Below are 26109 nucleotides of genomic sequence, written 5' to 3'. Positions count from 1 at the left end.
TTGGTTTGTTTTAGCCCCCATTCTCATTATGAAACTAAGTTTACATTACAACAACGGCAAATATACGACAATGACCCGCTCCGCTAGGGTTCCTACCCTCGCCGCCGCCGCCCCAACTTAGCCTCCCCGCCGCCGCCGGTCGCCGGGCGCGCGCCTCCCGGCCCGCCCCGCTCCCCCTCCCCCTCTCCTCCCCTCCCCTCCTGCGACACGCCCGCGTGCGCCCGGGGGCTCCATGTGGCCGCGGCCCTCAGCCCCACCTCCCTCCCCTTCCCCCTGCCATCGCCAGCGAGCTCCGTCGAGCAAAGCCCTGGGGGCGCGGCGGCGGCGGGGCCCTCCTTCCCTGTCCTCTTGTGGGCGCCGGCGCGGGGCGGCTCCTTCGAGCGGTGGCGCTGGACGTCCGCGGGATCCAGCGGCGCGGTGGCGGTTTCGCGGGGCGGCGGGGGTGGCCTGCATGTGGCGGCGCTCAGGAGCCCCTCGTTCTGCGTGCGGGGCGGCTGCGGTGGTCTCTTGCCGGATCCGGCCGGATCTGGCTTTGGGGGCCGGCCGGCGACGCCTGGCTCCGGTGGTGCGTGCCCAGCGGCTCTGGCGCTTGGAGCTCGCCGGGCGACGCGGGTAGGGCAACGGCCGGGCGTGGCCGATGCTCCGGCCATGGGCGGCGGCATGGGTAGGTCTCGGTGGTGGCCTACCGGTGTCGTGGCGGCTTCATGGTGGCTCGATGGATCTGCCCGCGGCAACGGCCGACTTCTCTGGCGTCGGTTTGTCTGCGTTCGGGCCGACTCGACCTTCACCCCATCTCCTCGTCGTCCGGGCGCTACCCCCATCAATGGGCTGGGCCTCTCCCAGCTGCGGTCCACCGCTCGTCTCGCGCCCGATGCCGCAGGACCAAGCTCGTCTCGCGCATGATGCAGCAGGACCGAGCTCGTCTCGCGCACGGTGCAGCAGGACTGACCTCGTCCCCCTCTCGTTGCTGTAGGACCGAGCTCATCTCGCGCTTGGCGCAGCAGGATGGGTCGGTGGATGCCAGTTCTGGCCGACCTATTGGGTCTCGACACTGGGGGTTGCCCAGGGGCGCGAAAGGTGGGACCTTTCCGCTCGTCCCTTTCGTTAGGGTGCAGCGAGTCTCGGGTGAGGTGGTGTCGAGGTCTTGGATGCTGGGGTGGCGGACCTGGTGGTGGTTGCACGGTGCTCTTGGCCAGAGCCCGTGCCTTGGTGCTGCCCGGTCACCATGGTCGTGTGGGCGGCATGGTTGTCGGGGTGTGGCGTTTGGTGGCGGTGAATGTTGGCTGAGGTGAAAACCTGCTCTATCTTCGGACGGACCGGCGGCGGCGAAGATCATTCCCTTCTTGAAGGCGTCGTCGCGGCTCTCATTGCCCGTCATGCGGCTCCGGGGGGAACTCTGATTCTTGGATCGGGCGGTGGCGGCGCCCCGGCGTCGTACCCTTCCTGAAGGCGCCACTTTGAAGCGCATGGTTTGTCATATGTAGCTTCATCTCTTCGGAGCGGTAGTGCTAGGAGTGGTGTTGCTGCGCTCAATGCCTATGTATTTTGTCCTGGGTGTGTGCTTGTGTTGCGGTGGCGTAGCGTGTGTTTGTATTGAATGCTTGTGGTTTGATGCTTTATATATAAAACGGGGCGAAAGCCTTTTTTGGTAATATACGACAATGCAATTCAGTATAACTATGCAGCAACTAATAAAGAAACATCATGAGACACATATTTCAATTTACATGGCAGAAACTATCATCCATGAAACACGCATCACCGGCTATTTCAACATTCAGTATAACTATGCAGCAACTAATAAAGAAACATCATGAGACACATATTTCAATTTACATGGCAGAAACTATCACCCATGAAACACGCATCACCGGCTATTTCAACTGCCGCCCGTCCGACTTGCCAGACGGCATGCTGCGGACGTTCTTCAGCAGTTCCTGGATCTTGGACAGCATCATCATCTGTGATGGGTCGCCAGGGGTGGGGGCCGCGGTGGCGGCACTACTGCTCGCCTGGGGAGGCACCGTTGCCAGCGGCCTCGGGTTCTCCTGCAGCTTGATCTTCTCAAAGATGTACTGCTTCTCTGCCTCGGCCTCCTCCAGGAGGCGCCTGAGGTACATGCTCGCATAGTCCTGCTCCGCCTTCTCCGACTTGGCCAGCGCAATGCTCTGGAGCTGCTCTGCCTCCTGCCGGGCCTCGTTGGCCTTCAGCTGGAACATCTCGGCCTCAGCACTCTTTAGCCGGATCATGCTCTCCAGCTCCTCCACCTGCTGCTTCTTACGCAGCTGCTCTGCCTTGAGCTCCCGTGCCTCCCGTGTCTTCTCGTCCAGCTCACGCTCGCAGGAATCCACCGCGAGGCGAGCCTTCTTGAACATCTGCATCTTCTCTTCAGCCACGGTCTCCATCTTTCTGACAGCCTCTTGGACAACCTCAGCAATTTGATTGCAGGCCTCGTGCGGAGTGATCAGGCGCCCCAATTCTTCATTTTCGGACATCTTTGGAAAATCCATCTCAAGCTCTGCCAAATAAGTAATAGTTAATACAAAAGGTCTGAATTACAGCTTAGGCAGATACAAACCGATGGAACGCAAACATAAATAAACCCACAAAGCTGATCACACCAAAAATACTGGAACAAAATCTAGTAATAAACACACTCACCTTTTGGGCTCTTAGGTACACTGCAAGACTATAATATGGAGGGCCTTTACCCATTGATCAGTATATGATCAAAAGATTATAAAATCACAGTTACACATTAACAGAAAAACTGACACCAAACCTGTAGATAATCTGACTAACAAAACAATATGCTAGAAAAAGAACCACAGAAGATAACCAATTCAGCTGCATGACAGAGCACTCAAATATCTTCTACTTGGGAACGGTAATGAATGCACCAACTGTAGATAAAGCATGTTCATCTTAGATTCATAAACAATATTACTGTCGTAGATAACAAACGAGTAGATCTGAGTTGAATGGCAGAGGCACCATCACCCAACCAGTAGTACTTCTTGCCCCGTTATGTTAAATTGTGATCCAAATTCTAGTACCGTATTAGACTAGACGTAGTACATACGGTGTGGGCCTTTTGCGTTGGTACCGACGCATACGAGTACGACTCGTTTACTTGTCCTACAAGAACTCCTATGTTTCGCCCTTCATATATACCCCATGTAGTCGCACCTCAGACGGCCTGTCGTCTCGTGCTTGTAATACTCCTCCTCATAGTGATTGCGTCTTCGTGCGTCCGTGGTTTTCTCCCGGAAGGGTTTCCACGTAAAAATCCATGTCTCTTTGTCTCGTTTATTCTCGTTATTATCTAACAAGTGGTATACAGAGCCAAGTTACAGATACGAGATTTGAGACGAGAGATTAGGGTTCGGCTATGCGTGCCGCCGCCGTCCTACAATCTTTTCGGATCGGAGACTATTTCCTGTACGAGCTGCTGCAGCCGCAAGTCGCCGAGACGGAAATGTTTTTTGCTGCTGATCCGATTACTAATCAAGCAGTCCACCGAGGGTTCTGTTGGGGAACGTTGCAGAAAACAAAAAATTTCCTACGATTTCACCAAGATCCATCTAGGAGTTCATCTAGCAACGAGTGATTGGATTGCATCTACATACCTTTGTAGATCACGCGCGGAAGCGTTCAAAGAACGGGGATGAGGAAGGCGTACTCGACATGATCCAAATCACCGGAGATCCTGGCGCCGAACGGACGGCACCTCCGCGTTCAACACACGTACGGTCAGCGTAACGTCTCCTTCTTCTTGATCCAGCAAGGGGAAGGAGAGGTTGAGGAAGATGGCTCCAGCAGCAGCACGACGGCGTGGTGTTGATGGAGCTGCAGTACTCCGGCAGGGCTTCGCCAAGCACTATGGAGGAGGAGGATCTGTTGGAGAGGGAGAGGGAGGCACCAAAGATGTTTTATGAGAGGCCCTCCTTCCCCCACTATATATAGGTAGTCCAAGGGAGTCCAAGGGGGGGGGGGCGCCGGCCCTAGGAGATCCAATCTCCTAGGGGGGTGTGGCCAAGGGAGGAATCCCTCCTCCCCAAGGCACCTAGGAGGTGCCTTCCCCCTTTGGGACTCTTCCCTTCCTTGAACCCTAGGCGCATGGGCCTCTTGGGACTGGTGCCCTTGGCCCATATAGGCCAAGGCGCACCCCCTACAGCCCATGTGGCCCCCCGGGGCACGTGGCCCCACCCGGTGGACCCCCGGGACCCTTCCGGTGGTCCCGGTACAATACCGGTGACCCCGAAACTTGTCCCGATGGCCGAAATAGCACTTCCTATATATAATTCTTTACCTCCGGACCATTCCGGAACTCCTCGTGACGTCCGGGATCTCATCCGGGACTCCGAACAACATTCGGGTTACTGCATATACATATCCCTACAACCCTAGTGTCACCGAACCTTAAGTGTGTAGACCCTACGGGTTCGGGATACATGTAGACATGACCGAGACGACTCTCCGGTCAATAACCAACAGCGGGATCTGGATACCCATGTTGGCTCCCACATGCTCCTCGATGATCTCATCGGATGAACCACGATGTCGAGGATTCAAGCAACCCCGTATACAATTCCCTTTGTCAATCGGTATGTTACTTGCCCGAGATTCGATCGTCGGTATCCCAATACCTCATTCAATATCGTTACTGGCAAGTCACTTTACTCGTACCGTAATGCATGATCCCGTGACCAGAAACTTGGTCACTTTGAGCTCATTATGATGATGCATTACCGAGTGGGCCCAATGATACCTCTCCGTCACACGGAGTGACAAATCCCAGTCTTGATCCGTGTCAACCCAACAGACACTTTCGGAGATAGCCGTAGTATACCTTTATAGTCACCCAGTTACGTTGTGACGTTTGGTACACCCAAAGCACTCCTACGGTATCCGGGAGTTACACGATCTCATGGTCTAAGGAAAAGATACTTGGCATTGGAAAACTCTAGCAAATGAACTATACGATCTTGTGCTATGTTTAGGATTGGGTCTTGTCCATCACATCATTCTCCTAATGATGTGATCTCGTTATCAATGACATCCAATGTCCATAGTCAAGAAACCATGACTATCTGTTGATCAACGAGCTAGTTACCTAGAGGCTTACTAGGGACATGTTGGTGTCTATTATTCACACATGTATTACGATTTCCGGATAACACAATTATAGCATGAATAAAGACAATTATCATGAATAAGGAAATATAATAATAATGCTTTTATTATTGCCTCTAGGGCATATTTCCAACAGTCTCCCACTTGCACTAGAGTCAATAATCTAGTTACATTGTGATGAATCGAACACCCATGGAATTCTGGTGTTGATCATGTTTTGCTCTAGGGAGAGGTTTAGTCAACGGATCTGCTACATTCAGGTCCGTATGTACTTTACAAATATCTATGTCTCCATCTTGAACATTTTCACGAATGGAGTTGAAGCGACGTTTGATGTGCCTGGTCTTCTTGTGAAACCTGGGCTCCTTGGCAAGTGCAATAGCTCTAGTGTTGTCACAGAAGAGTTTGATTGACCCCGACGCATTGGGTATGACTCCTACGTCGGTGATGAACTCCTTCACCCAAATTGCTTCATGTGCTGCCTCCAAGGCTGCCATGTACTCCGCTTCACATGTAGATCCCGCCACGACGCTCTGCTTGCAACTTCACCAGCTTACTGCCCCACCATTCAAAATATACACGTATCCGGTTTGTGACTTTGAGTCATCCAGATCTGTGTCGAAGCTAGAGTCGACGTAACCCTTTACGACGAGCTCTTTGTCACCTCCATAGACGAGAAACATTTCCTTAGTCCTTTTCAGGTACTTCAGTATATTCTTGACCGCTGTCCAGTGTTCCTTGCCAGGATTACTTTGGTACCTTCCTACCAAACTTACGGCAAGGTTTACATCAGGTCTGGTACACAACATGGCATACATAATAGAACCTATGGCTGAGGCATAGGGGATGACACTCATCTCCTCTATATCTTCTGCCGTGGTCGGACATTGAGCTGAGCTCAATTTCACACCTTGCAATACAGGCAAGAACCCCTTCTTAGACTGATCCATATTGAACTTCTTCAATATCTTGTCAAGGTATGTGCTTTGTGAAAGACCTATGAGGCGTCTTGATCTATCTCTATAGATCTTGATGCCTAATATATATGCAGCTTCTCCAAGGTCATTCATTGAAAAACTCTTGTTCAAGTAGGCCTTAATGCTGTCCAAGAGTTCTATATCATTTCCCATCAAAAGTATGTCATCTACATATAATATGAGAAATGCTACAGAGCTCCCACTCACTTTCTTGTAAACACAGGCTTCTCCATAAGTCTGCGTAAACCCAAACGCTTTGATCATCTCATCAAAGCGAATGTTCCCACTCCGAGATGCTTGCACCAGCCCATAAATCGAGCGTTGGAGCTTGCACACCTTGTCAGCATTCTTAGGATCGACAAAACCTTCCGGCTGCATCATATACAATTCTTCCTTAAGGAAACCATTAAGGAATGCCGTTTTGACGTCCATTTGCCATATTTCATAATCATAGAATGCGGCAATCGCTAACATGATTCGGACGGACTTCAGCTTCGCTACCGGTGAGAAAGTCTCATAGTAGTCAACCCCTTGAACTTGTCGATAACCCTTAGCGACAAGCCGAGCTTTATAGATGGTCACATTACCATCCGCGTCTGTCTTCTTCTTAAAGATCCATTTATTTTCTATGGCTCGTCGCTCAACGGGCAAGTCAGTCAAAGTCCATACTTCGTTTTCATACATGGATCCTATCTCGGATTTCATGGCTTCTAGCCATTTGTTGGAATCCGGGCCCGCCATCGCTTCTTCATAGTTCGAAGGTTCACTGTTGTCTAACAACATGATTTCCAAGACAGGGTTGCCGTACCACTCTGGTGCGGAACGTGTCCTTGTGGACCTTCGAATTTCAGTAGGAGCTTGATCAGAAGTATCTTGATCATCATCATTAACTTCCTCTCTAGTCGGTGCAGGCACCTTAGGAACATTTTCTTGAGTTGCGCCATTTTCCGGTTCAAGAGGTAATACTTCATCAAGTTCTACTTTCCTCCCACTTACTTCTTTCGAGAGAAACTCCTTCTCTAGAAAGGATCCATTCTTGGCAACAAAGATCTTGCCTTCGGATCTGAGGTAGAAGGTATACCCAATAGTTTCTTTAGGGTATCCTATGAAGAAGCATTTTTCGACTTGGGTTCGAGCTTTTCAGGTTGAAGTTTCTTGACATAAGCATCGCATCCCCAAACTTTCAGAAACGACAGCTTAGGTTTCTTCCCAAACCATAATTCATACGGTGTCGTCTCAACGGATTTCGACGGAGCCCTATTTAAAGTGAATGCGGCAGTCTCTAAAGCATACCCCCAAAAAGATAGCGGTAAATCGGCAAGAGACATCATAGATCGCACCATATCTAATAGAGTGCGATTACGATGTTCGGACACACCATTACGCTGAGGTGTTCCAGGCGGCGTGAGCTGTGAAACTATTCCACATTTTCTTAAGTGTGTGCCAAACTCATGACTCAAGTATTCTCCTCCACGATCTGATCGCAGGAACTTGATTTTCCTGTCACGTTGATTCTCAACCTCACTCTGAAATTCCTTGAACTTTTCAAAGGTCTCAGACTTGTGTTTCATTAAGTAGACATACCCATATCTACTCAAGTCATCAGTGAGGGTGAGAACATAACGATAGCCACAGTGAGCCTCAACACTCATTGGACCGCACACATCAGTATGTATGATTTCCAATAAGTTGGTTGCTCGCTCCATTGTTCCTGAGAACGGAGTCTTGGTCATTTTACCCATGAGGCATGGTTCGCACGTGTCAAATGATTCGTAATCAAGAGACTCTAAAAGTCCATCAGCATGGAGCTTCTTCATGCGTTTGACACCTATGTGACCAAGGCGGCAGTGCCACAAGTATGTGGGACTATCATTATCAATCTTACATCTTTTGGTACTCACACTATGAACATGTGTAGCATTACGCTCGAGATTCATTAAGAATAAACCATTCACCATCGGAGCATGACCATAAAACATATCTCTCATATAAATAGAACAACCATTATTCTCGGATTTAAATGAGTAGCCATCTCGAATTAAACGAGATCCTGATACAATGTTCATGCTCAAAGCTGGCACTAAATAACAATTATTAAGGTTTAAAACTAATCCCCAAGGTAAATGTAGAGGTAGCGTGCCGACGGCGATCACATTGACCTTGGAACCATTCCCGACGCGCATCGTCACCTCGTCCTTCACCAGTCTCCGCTTATTCCGCAGCTCCTGTTTTGAGTTACAAATGTGAGCAACTGCACCGGTATCAAATACCCAGGAGCTACTACGAGTACTGGTAAGGTACACATCAATTACATGTATATCACATATACGTTTCGTTTTGCCGGCCTTCTTGTCCGCTAAGTATTTGGGGCAGTTCCGCTTCCAGTGACCACTTTCCTTGCAATAAAAGCACTCAGTCTCAGGCTTGGGTCCATTCTTTGGCTTCTTCCCGGCAGCTTGCTTGCCGGGCGCGGAAACTCCCTTGCCGTCCTTCTTGAAGGTTTTCTTAACCTTGCCTTTCTTGAACTTAGTGGTTTTATTCACCATCAACACTTGATGTTCCTTTTTTGACTTCTACCTCTGCTGATTTCAGCATTGCAAATACTTCAGGAATGGTCTTTTCCATCCCCTGCATATTGAAGTTCATCACAAACCTCTTGTAGCTCGGTGGAAGCGACTGAAGGATTCTGTCAATGACCGCGTCATCCGGGAGATTAACTCCCAGCTGAGTCAAGCGGTTATGCAACCCAGACATAGTGAGTATGTGCTCATTGACAGAACTGTTTTCCACCATCTTACAGCTGAAGAACTTGTCGGAGACTTGATATCTCTCGACCTGGGCATGAGCTTGGAAAACCATTTTCAGCTCTTCGAACATCTCATATGCTCCGTGTCTCTCAAAACGTTTTTGGAGCCCCGGCTCTAAGCTGTAAAGCATGCCGCACTGAACGAGGGAGTAGTCATCGGTACGTGCCTGCCAAGCGTTCAGAACGTCTTGTTCTGCAGGGAGAACAGGTGTGTCACCTAGCAGTGCTTGTAGGACATAATCTTTCTTGGCAGCTATGAGGATGATCCTCAGGTTCCGGACCCAGTCCGTGTAGTTGCTGCCATCGTCTTTCAGCTTGGTTTTCTCTAGGAACGCGTTGAAGTTGAGGACTACGTTGGCCATTTGATCTACAAGACATATTGTAAAATTTTAGACTAAGTTCATGATAATTAAGTTCATCTAATCAAATTATTCAATGAACTCCCACTTAGATAAACATCCCTCCTGTAATCTAAGTATAACATGATCCGAGTTAACTAGGTTGTGTCCGATCATCACGTGAGACGGACTAGCCAACGTCGGTGAACATCTTCATGTTGATCGTATCTTCTATACGACTCATGCTCGACCTTTCGGTCTTTTGTGTTCCGAGGCCATGTCTGTACATGCTAGGCTCGTCAAGTCAACCTAAGTGTTTGCATGTGTAAATCTGTCTTACACCCGTTGTATGTGAATGTTAGAATCTAACACCCCATCATCACGTGGTGCTTCGAAACAACAAACTGTCGCAACGGTGCACAGTTAGGGGGAACACTTTCTTGAAATTATTATGAGGGATCATCTTATTCACTACCGTCGTTCTAAGTAAACAAGATGCAGAAACATGATAAACATCACATGCAATCAAACAATAATAGTGACATGATATGGCCAATATCACATAGCTCCTTTGATCTCCATCGTGGGGCTCCATGATCATCTTGTCACCGGCATGACACCATGATCTACATCATCATGATCTCCATCATCGTGTCTCCATGAAGTTGCTCGCCAACTATTACTTCTACTACTACGGCTAATGCGTTTAGCAATAAAGTAAAGTAATTTACATGGCGTTTCTCAATGACACGTAGGTCATACAAAAAATAAAGACAACTCCTATGGCTCCTGTCGGTTGTCATACTCATCGACATGCAAGTCGTGATTCCTATTACAATAGCATGAACATCTCATACATCACATATAGATCATTCATCATTCATCACAACTTTGGCCATAACATATCACAAAGCACTTGCCGCAAAAACAAGTTAGACGTCCTCTAATTGTTGTTGCAAGTTTTACGTGGCTGAAGTAGGGTTCTAGCAAGAACGTTTTCTTACCTACGTGAAAGCCACAACGTGATTTGTCAACTTCTATTTACCCTTCATAAGGTCCCTTTTCATCGAATCTGCTCCAACTAAAGTGGAGAGACAGACACCCGCCAGCCACCTTATGCAACTTGTGCATGTTAGTCGGTGGAACCGGTCTCACGTAAGCGTACGTGTAAGGTTGGTCCGGGCCGCTTCATCCCACAATACCGTTGAAGCAAGATAAGAGTAGTAGCGGCAAGAAAGTTGACAACATCAACGCCCACAACAAATTGTGTTCTACTCGTGCAAGAGAACTACGCATAGACCTAGCTCATGATGCCACTGTTGGGGAACGTTGCAGAAAACAAAAATTTTCCTACGGTTTCACCAAGATCCATCTAGGAGTTCATCTAGCAATGAGTGATTGGATTGCATCTACATACCTTTGTAGATCACGCGCGGAAGCGTTCAAAGAACGGGGATGAGGAAGGCGTACTCGACGTGATCCAAATCACCGGAGATCCTAGCGCCGAACGGACGGCACCTCCGCGTTCAACACACGTACGTTCAGCGTAACGTCTCCTTCTTCTTGATCCAGCAAGGGGAAGGAGAGGTTGAGGAAGATGGCTCCAGCAGCAGCACGATGGTGTGGTGTTGATGGAGCTGCAGTACTCCGGCAGGGCTTCGCCAAGCACTATGGAGGAGGAGGATGTGTTGGAGAGGGAGAGGGAGGCACCAAAGATGTGTTATGAGAGGCCCTCCTTGCCCCACTATATATAGGGAGTCCAAGGGGGGGGAGCCGGCCCTAGGAGATCCAATCTCCTAGGGGGGTGTGGCCAAGGGAGGAATCCCTCCTCCCCAAGGCACCTAGGAGGTGCCTTCCCCCTTTGGGACTCTTCCCTTCCTTGAACCCTAGGCGCATGGGCCTCTTGGGACTGGTGCCCTTGGCCCATATAGGCCAAGGCGCACCCCCTACAGCCCATGTGGCCCCCCGGGGCACGTGGCCCCACCCGGTGGACCCCCGGGACCCTTCCGGTGGTCCCGGTACAATACCGGTGACCCCGAAACTTGTCCTGATGGCCGAAATAGCACTTCCTATATATAATTCTTTACCTCCGGACCATTCCGGAACTCCTCGTGACGTCCGGGATCTCATCCGGGACTCCGAACAACATTCGGGTTACTGCATATACATATCCCTACAACCCTAGCGTCACCGAACCTTAAGTGTGTAGACCCTACGGGTTCGGGAGACATGTAGACATGACCGAGACGACTCTCCGGTCAATAACCAACAGCAGGATCTGGATACCCATGTTGGCTCCCACATGCTCCTCGATGATCTCATCGGATGAACCACGATGTCGAGGATTCAAGAAACCCCATATACAATTCCCTTTGTCAATCGGTATGTTACTTGCCCGAGATTCGATCGTCGGTATCCCAATACCTCATTCAATCTCGTTACCGGCAAGTCACTTTACTCGTACCGTAATGCATGATCCCGTGACCAGACACTTGGTCACTTTTCCTCATTATGATGATGCATTACCGAGTGGGCCCAGTGATACCTCTCCGTCACACGGAGTGACAAATCCCAGTCTTGATCCGTGTCAACCCAACAGACACTTTCGGAGATACCCGTAGTATACCTTTCTAGTCACCCAGTTACGTTGTGACGTTTGGTACACCCAAAGCACTCCTACGGTATCCGGGAGTTACACGATCTCATGGTCTAAGGAAAAGATACTTGACATTGGAAAACTCTAGCAAACGAACTATACGATCTTGTGCTATGTTTAGGATTGGGTCTTTTCCATCACATCATTCTCCTAATGATGTGATCTCGTTATCAATGACATCCAATGTCCATAGTCAGGAAACCATGACTATCTGTTGATCAACGAGCTAGTTACCTAGAGGCTTACTAGGGACATGTTGGTGTCTATTATTCACACATGTATTACGATTTCCGGATAACACAATTATAGCATGAATAAAGACAATTATCATGAATAAGGAAATATAATAATAATGCTTTTATTATTGCCTCTAGGGCATATTTCCAATAGGTTCCTCTACCGGCCGCTATAAAAAACCAAGTCGCCGAGAGTTTCCGCTGCGGTCCAATCCGTTCCTGCAGCTGTTTTAGATTGGCGTGTGGCTACAGCCATTCGCCGAGTTGCTGCCGCTGGCCGCTTCAAGTCCCGAGGGAATCAACTAGTATAGTACCATGGAGATATCCATCCACTCACGTGAAGGCTAGTACTATTGAGTACTAGTTGATCAGATTTATTTTCTTATCTGATTGTTACATCCACACGAAGAGCTACCAGGTGCTATCTTTTTTGTTCTTTGCTCCGCAAATTAATTCTATCAAGGATTTTTCTACCGGCTTGTACTACTTGGTGTACACAGATTTATCTGCTCATGGCTTCCATGAAGTACGATCTTCCACCACTGGACCGTGACACAAGGTTTACCCTATGGCAAGTTAAGATGCAGGCGTTGTTGGCACAGACCGACTATGATGAAGCACTGGATAATTTTGGGAAGAACCGAATTGAGGACTGGACTGATGAGGAGAAAAGAATTGATCGTAAGGCTTTGTCAAAAATTCAACTCCATTTGCATAATAATATTTTGCAGGAAGTTTTGAGTGAGAAAACTGCCGCAGCTCTATGGTTAAAGCTGGAAGGGATTTGCATGACTAAAGATCTCACCAGCAAGATGCATCTGAAGCAAAAATTATTCCTGCACAGGTTACCCAAGGGAGGTAATGTTTTGAATCATATTTCAGAATTTAAAGAGATCATATCTGATCTAGCTGCAATGGAGGTTAAGTATGAAGAGGAAGATACTGCTTTAATGTTACTTTGTTCACTGCCAAGTTCTTATACCAATTTTAGAGACACCATATTATACAGTCGTGATACTCTCATACTTAATGAAGTTTATGAAGCTTTGAACTCTAAGGAGAAGATGAAATTAATGGTGCCTCATGATGGTTCGAGTTCATCCCAAGCCGAGGGATTATCTGTTCGTGGCGGGACAAAGGAGAAGAACTCACATAATGGAAACAGAGGCAAAAGTAAGAACGGCTATAGGGGCCGGTCGCAATCCAGAGACAAGAAGTATTGCAGGTATTGCAAGAGAGACGGGCATGACATCTCAGAGTGTTTCAAGTTGCAGAACAAAGAAAAGAGGAAAGGTAACAAACATAGTGAAAATTCTGCAAACGTTGCTCGTGATGGTAGTTCCGATGATGCTCTTGTCGTTATTGCTGGATGTGCCGAGACCAATGATGAGTGGGTACTTGATACTGCATGTACTTTTCATATGTGTCCACATAGAGATTGGTTTAATACTTTTGATTCCACTACTTCTGCTGGTTCCGTTTTGGGTTTTGATAATTCACCATGCAAGATTGAAGGCATAGGTTCTATTCAAATCAAGATGTTTGATGCCATAATCAGAACTTTGACAGATGTTCGGTATATTCCGAAGATGAAGAGAAATCTTATTTCTATGAGTGCCCTTGATGCAAAGGGGTACAAATATTCAGGTGGAGATAGTGTTTTGAAAGTCACCAAAGGTTCCCTTATTGTGATGAAAGGTGATTTAAGTTCGACCAATGGTCTTTATTACCTTCGAGGTTCTACAGTTTCAGGTAACGCTACTCCAGTTGTTTCAAAGAATTCTGATTGTGATGCTGCTAACCTTTGGCATATGCATCTTGGACATACGAGTGAACTTGGTTTAGCAGAGTTAAATAAGAGAGGTCTTCTTATTGGATATGAACCTGGTAAATTGAAATTTTGTGAGCATTGTATCTTCGGCAAACACAAGAGGGTGAAGTTCAACACTTCGACTCATACAACTGAAGGTTTCTTGATTATGTGCATTCTGATTTATGGGGACCATCTCGCAAGAAGTCACTAGGTGGTGCAAGTTACATGCTGACTATTATTGACGATTATTCGAGAAAAGTTTGGCCTTATTTCTTGAAGCATAAATATGAAGCATTCTCATCTTTTAAGGAGTGGAAGATTATGATTGAGAGACAAACTGAAAAGAAGATAAAGATACTTCGCACTGATAATGGTATGGAATTCTGTTCTAAGCAATTTAAGAATTATTGCAAATCTGAAGGCATTGTCAGACATTACACCATTCCTTATACTCCTCAACAAAATGGTGTTGCTGAGCGTATGAACAGGACCATTATTTCCAGAGCCCGTTGCATGTTGTCCAATGCAGGTTTGCATAGGCGTTTTTGGGCTGAGGCCGCTTCCACTGCTTGTTATCTCATTAACCGTTCACCATCTATTGCTCTTAATAAGAAAACTCCAATTGAGGTATGGTCTGGTTCACCTGCTGATTATTCACAGTTGGGAGTTTTTGGTTGCACTACTTATGCTCATGTTGATAATGGAAAGTTGGAGCCTAGGGCTATTAAGTGCATCTTTCTTGGTTATAAGTCTGGTGTTAAAGGTTTTAAATTATGGAATCCTAAAACCCAGAAGGTTGTTATTAGCAGAAATGTTATCTTTAATGAATCTGCTATGTTACATGATGTTTCATCTACTAATGTTCCTGTTGAGAGTGAACAGCAGCCTCCTATTCAGCAGCCTACTGTTCAGGTGGAGCATGTTATTGACTCAGGTGATACATCTAGTAATGAAATTGTTGATGCACATGATGAACCCGTCGTTAATGATGAAAATGTCACTCCCACTCCAAATCAGCCTATTGTTCCACCCAGTTGGAATCTTGCTCGTGACAGAGTTAGGCGGGGTACTAACAAACCTGTCAGGTTAATTGAAGAGTGCAATATTGTTTCTTTTGCTTTATCTGTTGCAGAAGAAATTGAAGGTAACGCCGAACCTTCTTCATATTCCGAGGCTATTATTTCTAGTGATAGTAATAAGTGGATGACCGATATGCATGATGAGATGGAATCACTTGAAAAGAATGGCACTTGGGATTGAGTAAAATTGCCTAGAGAGAAAAAACCTATTCGTTGCAAGTGGGTTTTCAAGAGGAAAGAAGGTGTTTCTCCTAATGATGAGACAAGATATAAAGCAAGGTTAGTTGCTAAAGGTTACAGTCAGATTCCAGGTATTGACTATAATGAAGTCTTTTCTCCTGTTGTGAAGCATAGCTCTATTCGCACTTTACTCAGTATTGTTGCCATGCATGATCTTGAGCTTGAACAATTGGATGTTAAAACTGCATTCTTACATGGAGAATTAGAAGAGGATATTTATATGGAACAACCTGAAGGTTTTGTTATTTCTGGAAAAGAAAAGCTTGTCTGCAAGTTAAGAAAATCTGTTTATGGATTGAAGCAATCCCCTAGACAGTGGTACAAGAGATTTGACACCTTTATGCTCTCTCAAGGTTTCAAAAGGTCTAATTATGATAGTTGTGTTTATTTGAAAACTGTCAAAGGTTCAACTATTTATTTGCTCCTTTATGTTGATGATATGCTAATTGCTGCAAAGAGTATGTCAGATATTGATGAACTAAAGAAGCAATTGAGTAATGAATTTGAGATGAAGGATTTGGGTGCAGCAAAGAAAATACTTGGCATGGAAATATCCAGAGATAGACCATCTAGAAAAGTATATCTAAGTCAGAAAGGATATATTGATAAAGTTCTTCGTCGTTTTAATATGCATAATGCGAAGCCAGTAAGTACTCCGTTAGCTGCACACTTCAAATTATCATCAGCTTTATGTCCTAAGTCAGATGCAGATATTGAGTACATGTCTAGAGTTCCCTATTCGAGTGCAGTTGGTTCACTCATGTATGCCATGGTTTGTTCTCGTCCTGATTTATCATATGCATTGAGTGTTGTCAGTAGATACATGCCTAATCCTGGAAAAGAGCATTGGAGAGCAGTTCAGTGGATTTTCAGATACCTGCGAGGTATTTCTAATGCCTATTTACAGTTTGGGAAAACTAGAGATGGACTTGTTGGTTTTGTTGATTCTGATTTTGCTGGTGATTTGGATAAGAGAAGATCACTCACAGGCTATGTTTTCACCATTGGTGGTTGTGCTGTGAGTTGGAGAGCAACTTTGCAGTCTATTGTGGCTTGTTCCACTACTGATGCCGAGTATATGGCTATTTCTGAGGCATGCAAAGAAGCTATCTGGTTGAGAGGTTTGTACACTGAGCTTTGTGGAGACTCATCTTGCCCTACCGTATTTAGTGACAGTCAAAGTGCTATATATCTTACAAAGAATCCAATGTATCATGAGAGAACAAAGCACATTGATGTCAGATATCACTATATTCGAGATGTTGTTGCTGAAGGTGATTTGAAGGTATGCAAGATAAGTACTCATGATAATCGTGCTGATATGATGGCAAAGCCAGTTCCGACCAATAAGTTTGAGCTTTGCTCAGGCTTAGTTGGTATTTCTCACTAGTCCTATGAACTTTGACGCACAAGGTGTTTAAGCTGATTTGGATGAAGTTATTCACTTTCTTCGACTACTGAAGGGAATTTGGCTCAAGGTGGAGATTGTTAAATTGTGATCCAAATTCTAGTACCGTATTGGACTAGACGTAGTACATACGGTGTGGGCCTTTTGCGTTGGTACCGACGCATACGAGTACAACTCGTTTACTTGTCCTACAAGGACTCCTATGTGTTGCCCCTCATATATACCCCATATAGTCGCACCTCAGACGGTCTGTCGTCTCGTGCTTGTAATACTCCTCCTCATAGTGATTGCGTCTTCGTGCGTCCGTGGTTTTCTCCCGCAAGGGTTTCCACGTAAAAATCCGTGTCTCTTTGTCTCGTTTATTCTCGTTATTATCTAACATGTTAAATAACAGGGAAAAAGTACTAGGTGCATTAGAATACACTTAATACTGCTGATATGCCTGGAGAGTTCATGATGGTGGGATACCTCAGCTTTCACTATTTCGATAGTTATAAGAAAATGGTTTTACTACTCCCTCCGTAAACTAATATAAGAGCGTTTAGATCACTATTTTAGTGATCTAAACGCCCTTATATTAATTTACAGAGGGATTACAATTTTGTGGAGGACGGTACTATTGTTTTAGTGCAGAAGCATTCTGGAATTGTTCAGAGAATGCCTATTGATCTACTGAATTCGTCTAACTGTTTTAGAATGCATACTGATCTACCGAATTCGTATAACTGTCATTTATGGTATTGTCAGAGAATGCCTGTAGGCTTGCAGTGTACAGAGTTACAGCAGAAGATCCCAAGCCCAACCAGAAATGCTAAAAAAAGAGTTATGTTTTATATGAGAAAAAATATGAATTCAGAAAATATATTCAAACAATAGTTTTAACTATCCAGCTAGAAAGCAAGAAGTATAGCATAGTCAAAGATGAAACCAAATAGCAAGAGAAGCATGACTTAACTCAGCATGATAAAATGAGCGAACAAAACTGGAACACGTAAAAGCATGGTTTAGTTAACGAAGTGCATTTACCTTGGAGTGCCTGCAGCAGTGCTCTAGGACTCATGGATTGAGCAGTACCACTTCTTAGTCTTTCAATCAGATCATCACATCTCCTGAACAAGTTCCTCCCTTTTGAGTCCTCACTTAGACGGAAAATCTTACAAACATACTCAAGTTCTCGTAACAACGCATCCCTGTCCCAGCCAGGAGCACATTGTTGGAATACATCCCTAACCCATCCCAACAGCTCAGATGTCCTTTGGCAAGCTTGGCACCGAAAAAGCATCTCTGGATGGGCAATTCCGTTATTAATTTTCTGTCCGGACCCTATCTGCTCATCACGGATTGCACAATCAGTGTGAGTCCAGTGAGAGAAGACATCACACCCAATCCAGCGGCATGTATTGACTTCAAAATCAAACTTATTGCAGATCACACACATGCAGAGGTTGCAAAAGCCATTCCTGTTGCTACATATATTGCACCTACACTCTTCGGCAGGGAGAGCACTCTTACAGGTGATGTTCCGGCACCTCTTGTACAAGTAAACCTCAGCAAGATGACTCACGGGTAGGTTAACACTTGGATGCAAAAATTCCTGGATTCCAGTCTTGATGGCAACAAGAATCTCCAGCTGAACATGGTGTGCCATCAAAAGTGTAGTTGGTGTAAAATCCACCCTATTCTGGACAAGCTTCTGCAGGTACAGGAACTCCTCAACATGATGAGAACCCCCAGTTCCTTCAAGAATTGACCGAAGTTCACTCTTGATTTCATCCAACGCCTCATCTGGCATAACCTTCATTTTCTCAGCAACTAGATCAACCCTTTCCCGAGCAACCTCCCGGAGAGTCACTCTACCGGTACTTGGGATCCTACGAATGACTTGCCATTCAGCAACACCTTTGGTGGCTAGCTCCTTATCTTTGTCCACTATTCTAATAGTGGTCGCAGCACCACCACCACTGCTTTTGTTTGGTTCTATAGGCCAGGTCTCCCTTGAACTAGCACTCTCAGTGGCAGAGTCATGACCCGGGTCAGAATTTGACGCACGCTCCTGCATATCTAGCGAACCAACTTGGTCTGACGAGGCCAGAGAGAGGGAGGTCTGCAGGTTTGGGGTGCCCCCGTTGTGCCATGGGGGGGGCATCCCCTGTGGAAGCTGTGGATGGAAATTTGCGCCTGATGAGGTTCCCATCCAAAATCAAAACCGAGCAAAGCATGTAGGTAATAATAACTGACATCAATCACCAGGTTAACACTTGGCACTTTAAGCATCACTTTGTATACCAATATATTACAAGAACCTATCTTGTGTTATGAAGCAAATCATTAAAGAGTTTGCACATTTATTTCCAGAATTGCACCCATGATCTTACTCATCGAATAACATTTCCACAGAGCAGCCACAAAATTTATCCCTTAAATTCCCAGGTCAAAAACAAGTGGGACAATTATCTTCATTTATTTCTAGTACTCCAGTAATCTTAGTCACCAAACAACATATCTCTACTACTATTAAACAAGCAAACATATTCATCACTAAGTGCACCCAGCCTAACATACACAAAGCAACACAGACTAATTACAACCTTACGATGAGGGTCACTTAATTTGATCTAACCGTTAAAACTATACTAACGTTCCGCGAAAACTGCGTTTAGCAATTTACCCGGGCGGACGAAAACTCTCCCAACGAAACGTCCTGCGCCCCGCGTTACCCCAATCCAAATCCAAGGAAGAAAAACGCAACCCATCGCACACGAACCATCGTTAGCGGTGGAAGTTAGGGTTAGGGCGCCGCCGCGCTCCCCTATCCCTTTGGCCATAATCCGTCCTGCTGCCCCTCTCACTGCTGCTCCACCGCCGCCCCATGCTCCACCCGATCCGCCGCCACAGCGCGACCGTAGCCCGGTCTTGCCTTGCCGTCCACCCGCATATCTCCTCCCTCGGGTTCTGGCAAGCTGCATCCACAACCACGGTGAACTGCCATGGGTGCGGCCAATCCGAGCTCGGTTTAGGGCTTCAGGCAGGCCAACCAAGTCTCGACAGTGGCGCGGGCCAGCCCAGTGGCGTCGGACGCTGCCAGTCTCGGCCGTTGCGTGATTGTGCGTATGACGCTCGGCATGTCCCTATAAGTGCCAGCTACTGGTGGTCCCCGCCCCCACGTAATTAACCCAACAACTAATTTTTTTGTTCAGACTGACCTGCTCTTTAATTCTTGCTGATATGTGGTTTCGAGACCCACCCAATCAGGGTTCGCGCTCATGGAGGAGAGCCTGTTCTTCCTGGAGGCCTGGTGAACACATGGGATATGACATGTATGATTCCAGTTGTGCAAAGTCTGCTTGCACTGCTATCCATACTGCCCCTAGCAATATAATTTATCTGCTGCCTCAACAGCTCACAGTGCTGCCTCCTTTGGATGAATCTGAAATTCTATTAGAAACATGATGAACCACTTAGATAGATCATCGATCTGTACAAAACTGATAGATGTTTGTTTTTGTATATCTTATGCGGCCTGATTGAATTTTCTTATCCCACATTTTATTTCAGATGCTGCAACCTTGAGTGATCCATCCACTCGATTCTTGAAACCGTTTGCGTTTTGTGAAGTCTGGCACACAAGGTGCCCTCATGGGTGCAATCAAGTAGATCCCATCAGCATTTTGATCTCTCCAAATTGTTGCACATGTAGGGTTGCAACACAAGTAACTACATGTGAATTGGAACTATAAGATATGTGTATTCCAATTTTAAATTCTATTAAGAGTGCATTGCATGTGCATACTAGCTGCGGGTCGAAGTCATGAGGCACGTGCATACTAGCTGCACGTCCACTGCTCCAATGCGCCTTGCACACTCAACCAGTATCGTTTCTGGGGTCGTCGCCCTGACATATCAATGCATATATGTGCGTTGCACATGCACGCTTACTAGTCTAGACAGAGCAGACACATAACTTATCCGCTAAGCTCCCCAATTCAGAAACAAGCGGTACGACTATCTGCTTATATTTCCAAAACTGCTCAAGTTATCTTAAGTTACTAAGAAACAAAAACCTAGCCAAATCTGCACGTGAAAATGACCGTCATCAGCCACTTGCTTAAGACTTTCATTTCAAGCATCAGTTCACATACCAAAAGAACAGCAAAACCTATCGTATGTCACCAAGCAAATTATCAGTGCTCAAAAACAAGTAGAACAATTTTCTTCTTTTATTTCCAAAATCAACCCAGTAATCCTGATGATCAAAAAACACCTTAATCACCAAACAACATCTTCCCAACTTAAATGGTTTTGGAACAGGTGCTGGCTGGAGGGGACAAGAGGCGGAGTGGTGTCTCATCTTCAGCATTGCCGGCAGTGGGTCTCGGCGGCGTGGTGCACTAGGGTATCGGTGCTGGAAGTGTGTTGATAGGAACACGCAGGAGGGCAGCACGGTGCGGCGTCGTGGTGGAGTCGACAGCAGAAGGGCGTGGCAAGGTCTATGCATGGATTACTCCTAAAGATGAGACGGCAGAAGATGGCGGGGGCAGATTGCTGAGCGTGCACATGCGGTGTGCACTCAGGATTTGCTAGACCGGTTGGTGATCCTGGCTAGCCGGCGGGCGGCTTGGTGAGGCCACCGGGATACTCGGTATGGCACGGGGTCAGGACACATCATCAAGCTCGTAGGTAGGGCGACTCTGTGCGCCAGGATGGTGGCTTTGGGTTGACTAGTGTATGTACTTTGTAAGGCTATGTTGAATAATATAATAAAGATGGTTGTGTGCATCGTTTGATGCACAGGCCATGGGTTATCCTCCTTTTCAAAAAAAATCCCCAACTTAAGAAAGAAACAAGGGGTACAACTTTCTGTATACATATTCCAGAATTTCTACAGTGATCTTAATACACAAACGCCATCTCTACACAGAGCATCCACATATATTCTCGTCCAAGCTCCCAAAATCAATCAGCGCGAATTTCTTTATACTCCCTCCATTTTTATATACAAGGCCACAAACTCATATTACAAGATGAATTTCTGAGTATATTTCCAAAATTGCTCTAGTAATCTTAAGGTTTGAATAACCAAAACGTCTATGCACATATCAATATCACAATTTTCTCCCCTAATGTCCTCAATTCAAGTTTCAGACCCAAACTTTAGCAACAAATTCCCGTATTTCATCTGCCGAAACCTCTGTTCGACTAACAAATCGTCTCCTCCACGCAAATGAGACAAAATCGACAAAATAAAAGGAGGGGGAAGGAGCAACCCAGATGCCTAGACGCCGGAACCCATCCTCCACACCCAGACCCGCCACCAAACCATCCCGGGGTAAATTCCACTCCCACCGGACGGGAAGCACGAGCCAAACTAGATCCCAGAAACCTCAGCGCTCCACGGGGCAAACCTGGGTTCAGAGAGCTCACCTTGGCGCGACGGAGTGATCTACACGGAGGGGGAGACGGCCCGAGTAACGAATCTCTGGTGCCAGGTAAGGCTCCGGCTCTGCCGACGACGTTGACGAGGAGGAGCTCGGGAAGCAAAAGAAGAAAGATTTTCCCTATTCCGTTTTCAGTAGGAAAAAAGGACGAAATGGTGGGAGTCCAACCAAAAGGAAAGAAGTCCAGATAACCCCGTGAGTTTTCACAAATTGGTCACATTACCCCCTGAATTTTAAAACCAGGTATTTAACCCCCTCGAGTTTCCAGAACCAGATAAATTACCCCCTAACGACTTTGTAGAGTGGTTTTAAGAGTTAATTTGTCCACGTGGCCCACTTCACACAAGCCTGCTATTTTCTGTTAGCAACAAGCTTGACTTGCTGATTCCTGTCCGTCTGAAGCACCTGATGCAACTTGAAGTAGAGTATGTGAAGCTAGTTTCCTCTTACCCTTAAAAATCCTAGTTTCCTTGTGATGGATGCAACTTGGAACATGTACTGTGGAAGTTAAGCTCACGAACACGAAGCTAGCTTGACTTGATCTCTGCCAGTCTGTGGCTGCTCGTCATCACATGCTTGCCCCTCCACAGCTCCTCTGCACATTTTCAGCCATGCCACACCTCTGTTCATCACCGGTAATACCCAGGCCACGCCACGGCCTGATGCTTTGCATAGTTGCACGTCTGAACCTGCCCCATACGCCCCGTCTGTGGACTTTTCACGTATCTTGCCGAGCTTTACTTGGTCTGCAACTGGGCACTTACCTTGCAGAGCACAACAAACAATCAAAAACACCAAACTAAGTACTCCCTTCGTCCGAAAAAGCTTATCCCAAACTTGTTTTTAAATAGATGCATCTAGCACTAACTTGGTACTAGATACATCCATTTAAAGGACAAGCTTTCCGGACAGAGGGAATAGTTGATATCCCGTGTCTTGATCTCGTGGCTAGCACGACAGATATAGACAAGTATGCCTACATCTTAGGAGAAGGTCAATGCACAATGTGCCAGAATTGCATCGTGAGAGATGTAGCTCCAGCGCTTGCTCGTAGCTTGTTGCTGGCCTGCCTCGAGTTCCACTCTGTGCCCATCCCCTCAAAACTCTGATAGGTGTGTCAACTCGAATTTCGAATCTGCCACACAATACAACAGACTACATGCTGCTACAAAATGCACGCGCAATGTCCTGGGCATGCGGCACGGCGTCACAACCGGGCGTACTTGTCAAGCATGTGAGCACGGTCAACCAGGTGAGCAATGTGATGCATGTTGGCACTTTGAGCGCAACAACAGCATAGCATGCTCAGGAAGCAATCCGCACTGGCCATCGAAGAAATGCATGAGAAGGAATGGATGAGAGTTGTGCATGTTGCAGGCTACGTGTTTAATGGAATACATGTGCGTAGCTATGATGATATTGAGTTGTTTAGAGGTGGGACCAACAATGGCTTGTGTAAAATGGCCCACTTGCTCAAAACCACTCTTAAAACCACCATCCAAAGCCCACAGGGGGTGTTTAATCTGGTTTTGGAAATTTCAGGGGGTTAAATACCCGGTTTTGAAGTTCAGGGGGTTATGTGTTCGTTTCGTGGAACCTCAGGGGTTATTTAGACTTCTTTCAACCAGAAAGACCATGGAGGGCGGTGACCATTTAGTGGCAAATTTGACAATTTTGATCCCTGAATGGAATCAATTCACAAAATGAACAGCTCCTAAAATTATTTCACGCGGCTGATCTTTTTGAGTGGCGCCCGACACGCAGGCACCACACCCTACGGTGCAGCGCCTTGTTCTAGAATGTTACACCTCTGTCCAGCGTGGCAGCCTCTGGGCCCGTATCCAGCGGTACAGCGCATCCGAGCTAGGCGCTGCACTGTGACTTAGTTGCAGCCGCTGCGCGCTAGCCCTCCCCCACCCACCCCATTCTTCCAGCACCAGTTACAGAAGAAGCGGCGGCGGCGGCCCTCTCCTCTCCCCCTCTCAATCCCCTCTCCCAAATCCTTCAGATCTAACGATTTGGTCCGTAGATTTCTTCACCAATCCATCCTAGAAGGTACTCTCCTTTGATCCCTTTCTTTCTATCCATAAAATGTATGGTATTTTGAAGATTTGGGGAACCCTTGTTTGATTAGATTAGAATCTTGCATGTATTAGATACCTAATTGTAGATGATTTATTATTTTGCAACCCTAGTCTAGTTTATTTTATTGAAAATATATGCTTTGGATACATAGGTTGACATGCTATTTCTATGGAAAAGATATTTGTATTGAATCTTGCATGAAGTAGGCCTAGTTTAGTTTATTTGTATTGAATTATATTCATATTTGACAAGAATGCTTTGGATACATATGCTTTGAATCTTGCATATAGTAGGCCTACTTTAGTTTATTTGTATTAAAAAGATAATCGTGTTGACAAGAATGCTTTGTTTGAAATTGTTAGGATGGCCCCCACAAAAAAAGAAATTGTTAGGATGGTTTGGCTTCTCGATGATCACTGGGACCATCAACACCGGTCGTACGCTATGTCGGTGCAGCAGCGGGTAATAATGGAAGTGGCCGGTATTATGAATTTCGTGTTTATTTCAAACGCAAATGCCCCTTTATGTAGTTTTCTGATTTGCTTGTTTGTAGGAGCTTCAACCTCTGAAGATTTAGTCTCACGGGGTCAACCATGGGGGGATGCGCTATGATGAGTGATACACACCGTATGTAAGGGAGACATGACTCCTCCCTTTCATTCAGTGAGTCAGCCGGTCGACGCCACCCCTCAATGTTGCAGCAATCACCGTGCTTACTCATCATTGGAGGCCGGAGACACACAGTTTCCATCTTCGGACCTGGGAGATGACCATGACGCTCCAGGATATTGATATAATCGCCGGTCTTCCTATCGAGGGGAATCCTCTATTTATGAGCACCGATTCTGATGAGTGGCACGAGCAGATGCATGCCCTTATCGGTATGGTTCCTCCGGAACCTCGGGAACCAGAAGCAGAAGACAAGAAGGAAAGAGTCGCGGCCGGTGCTCCTTTCACCTGGATTGCATGGAACTTTGGTACTTGCCCCGAGGAAGCTAACGAGGACGAGGCTCTTGGAATTGGTCGTTGCCTGATTCGTGTCAGCCACCATGGCCCCATCCGTCCATGTCGCCTCTAAGACACTTTGTCTTATGTCTACCCCGTTTAACAACCTTCAACTCCGGATCCAGCCATAGTTGAACTCCATGGTACTCTGGCCATTGTGATTGGTCAAGGTATGGGTGAAAGCGGGGAGCCCGTGTTTTCTTAACCGTCATGATTGAGAAACCCGACTCCCTCACTGTGAGGGGGTGATTGACGTCCACATTCCTAACGCGGCCGGCGGTATACAAGTGTGAGCATGGGAGATGAAGCAACAATGGCCTCCCGCAAGAGCAATCACACCGTGTTAACGAGACCTTGAAAGCCCGACCTCCATGTTGGCGGACATCGTTTGTGGTTCCTCCTGGCTCTTTCACTTCGTACTTCCATTCTTCGTTGTCATATAGTATAGCTTCTTGTGAGTCTGCCTTCCGTGATTGAAATTCTAACCAATCATCAACCTTGGGTGCGAACTTGTACTTGTACTTGTACTTGCTCTTGTTCTCACCCGCTATTTGTGCATCTGTTTCCATCGAGTACTTTAGAAAGTACACATTCATCTTGTCAAATGTGTATTGAACTATTGCCATCACGGGTAATCCACGTGCACCTTTGAGCACCCTATTGAAGCATTCAGCCATATTGCTTGCCATTTGACTGTATCTCCAGCCATCTTCGTCAAAAGCACATGCCCACTTGTTCCGGTATTCAATGTGCCTATTGAGAAAGTCTTGACCCCTCGGATCAAGTTTTTTGTGTGCAAGCAATTTGTTGAACAAAAGTGGCGAACCGCTTGTCGGAGAAAGCGAGACAACAATCTTGAAGATCATCGGCCAACTCCTTAAGGCTACATGCCCTA

The 26109-nt window shown here is 46.4% G+C and overlaps 1 protein-coding gene across 4 annotated transcripts; it reads right to left on the bottom strand.

The window, feature by feature from the left end:
- Positions 1 to 1728: 1728 nt before the first annotated feature.
- On the bottom strand, positions 1729 to 22278 carry LOC125551604 (OBERON-like protein). Of its 4 annotated transcripts, none has more exons than XM_087518119.1 (3): positions 19893 to 22278; positions 17716 to 18847; positions 1729 to 2518 (listed from the first exon to the last, which is right to left on the bottom strand). In XM_087518119.1, exons 2-3 carry the CDS (start codon positions 18833 to 18835, stop codon positions 1875 to 1877), a joined length of 1764 nt encoding a protein of 587 aa, XP_087374245.1. In that variant the 5' UTR covers positions 18836 to 18847; positions 19893 to 22278; the 3' UTR covers positions 1729 to 1874. The 4 variants fall into 4 exon arrangements, with proteins under 4 accessions (XP_087374245.1, XP_087374246.1, XP_048570827.2 ...); XM_087518120.1 differs by having other exon boundaries at positions 17716 to 18867; positions 22111 to 22278; XM_087518118.1 differs by having other exon boundaries at positions 1730 to 2518; positions 22111 to 22278.
- Positions 22279 to 26109: the final 3831 nt, after the last annotated feature.

This window comes from Triticum urartu, chromosome 4A (assembly GCF_056163025.1).
Source record: "Triticum urartu cultivar PI428250 chromosome 4A, HENAU_Tu73, whole genome shotgun sequence".
Lineage (NCBI taxonomy): Eukaryota > Viridiplantae > Streptophyta > Magnoliopsida > Poales > Poaceae > Triticum > Triticum urartu.
The sequence above is the reverse complement of the archived record's forward strand: the minus strand, read 5'-3'. Positions and strand labels throughout refer to the sequence as shown.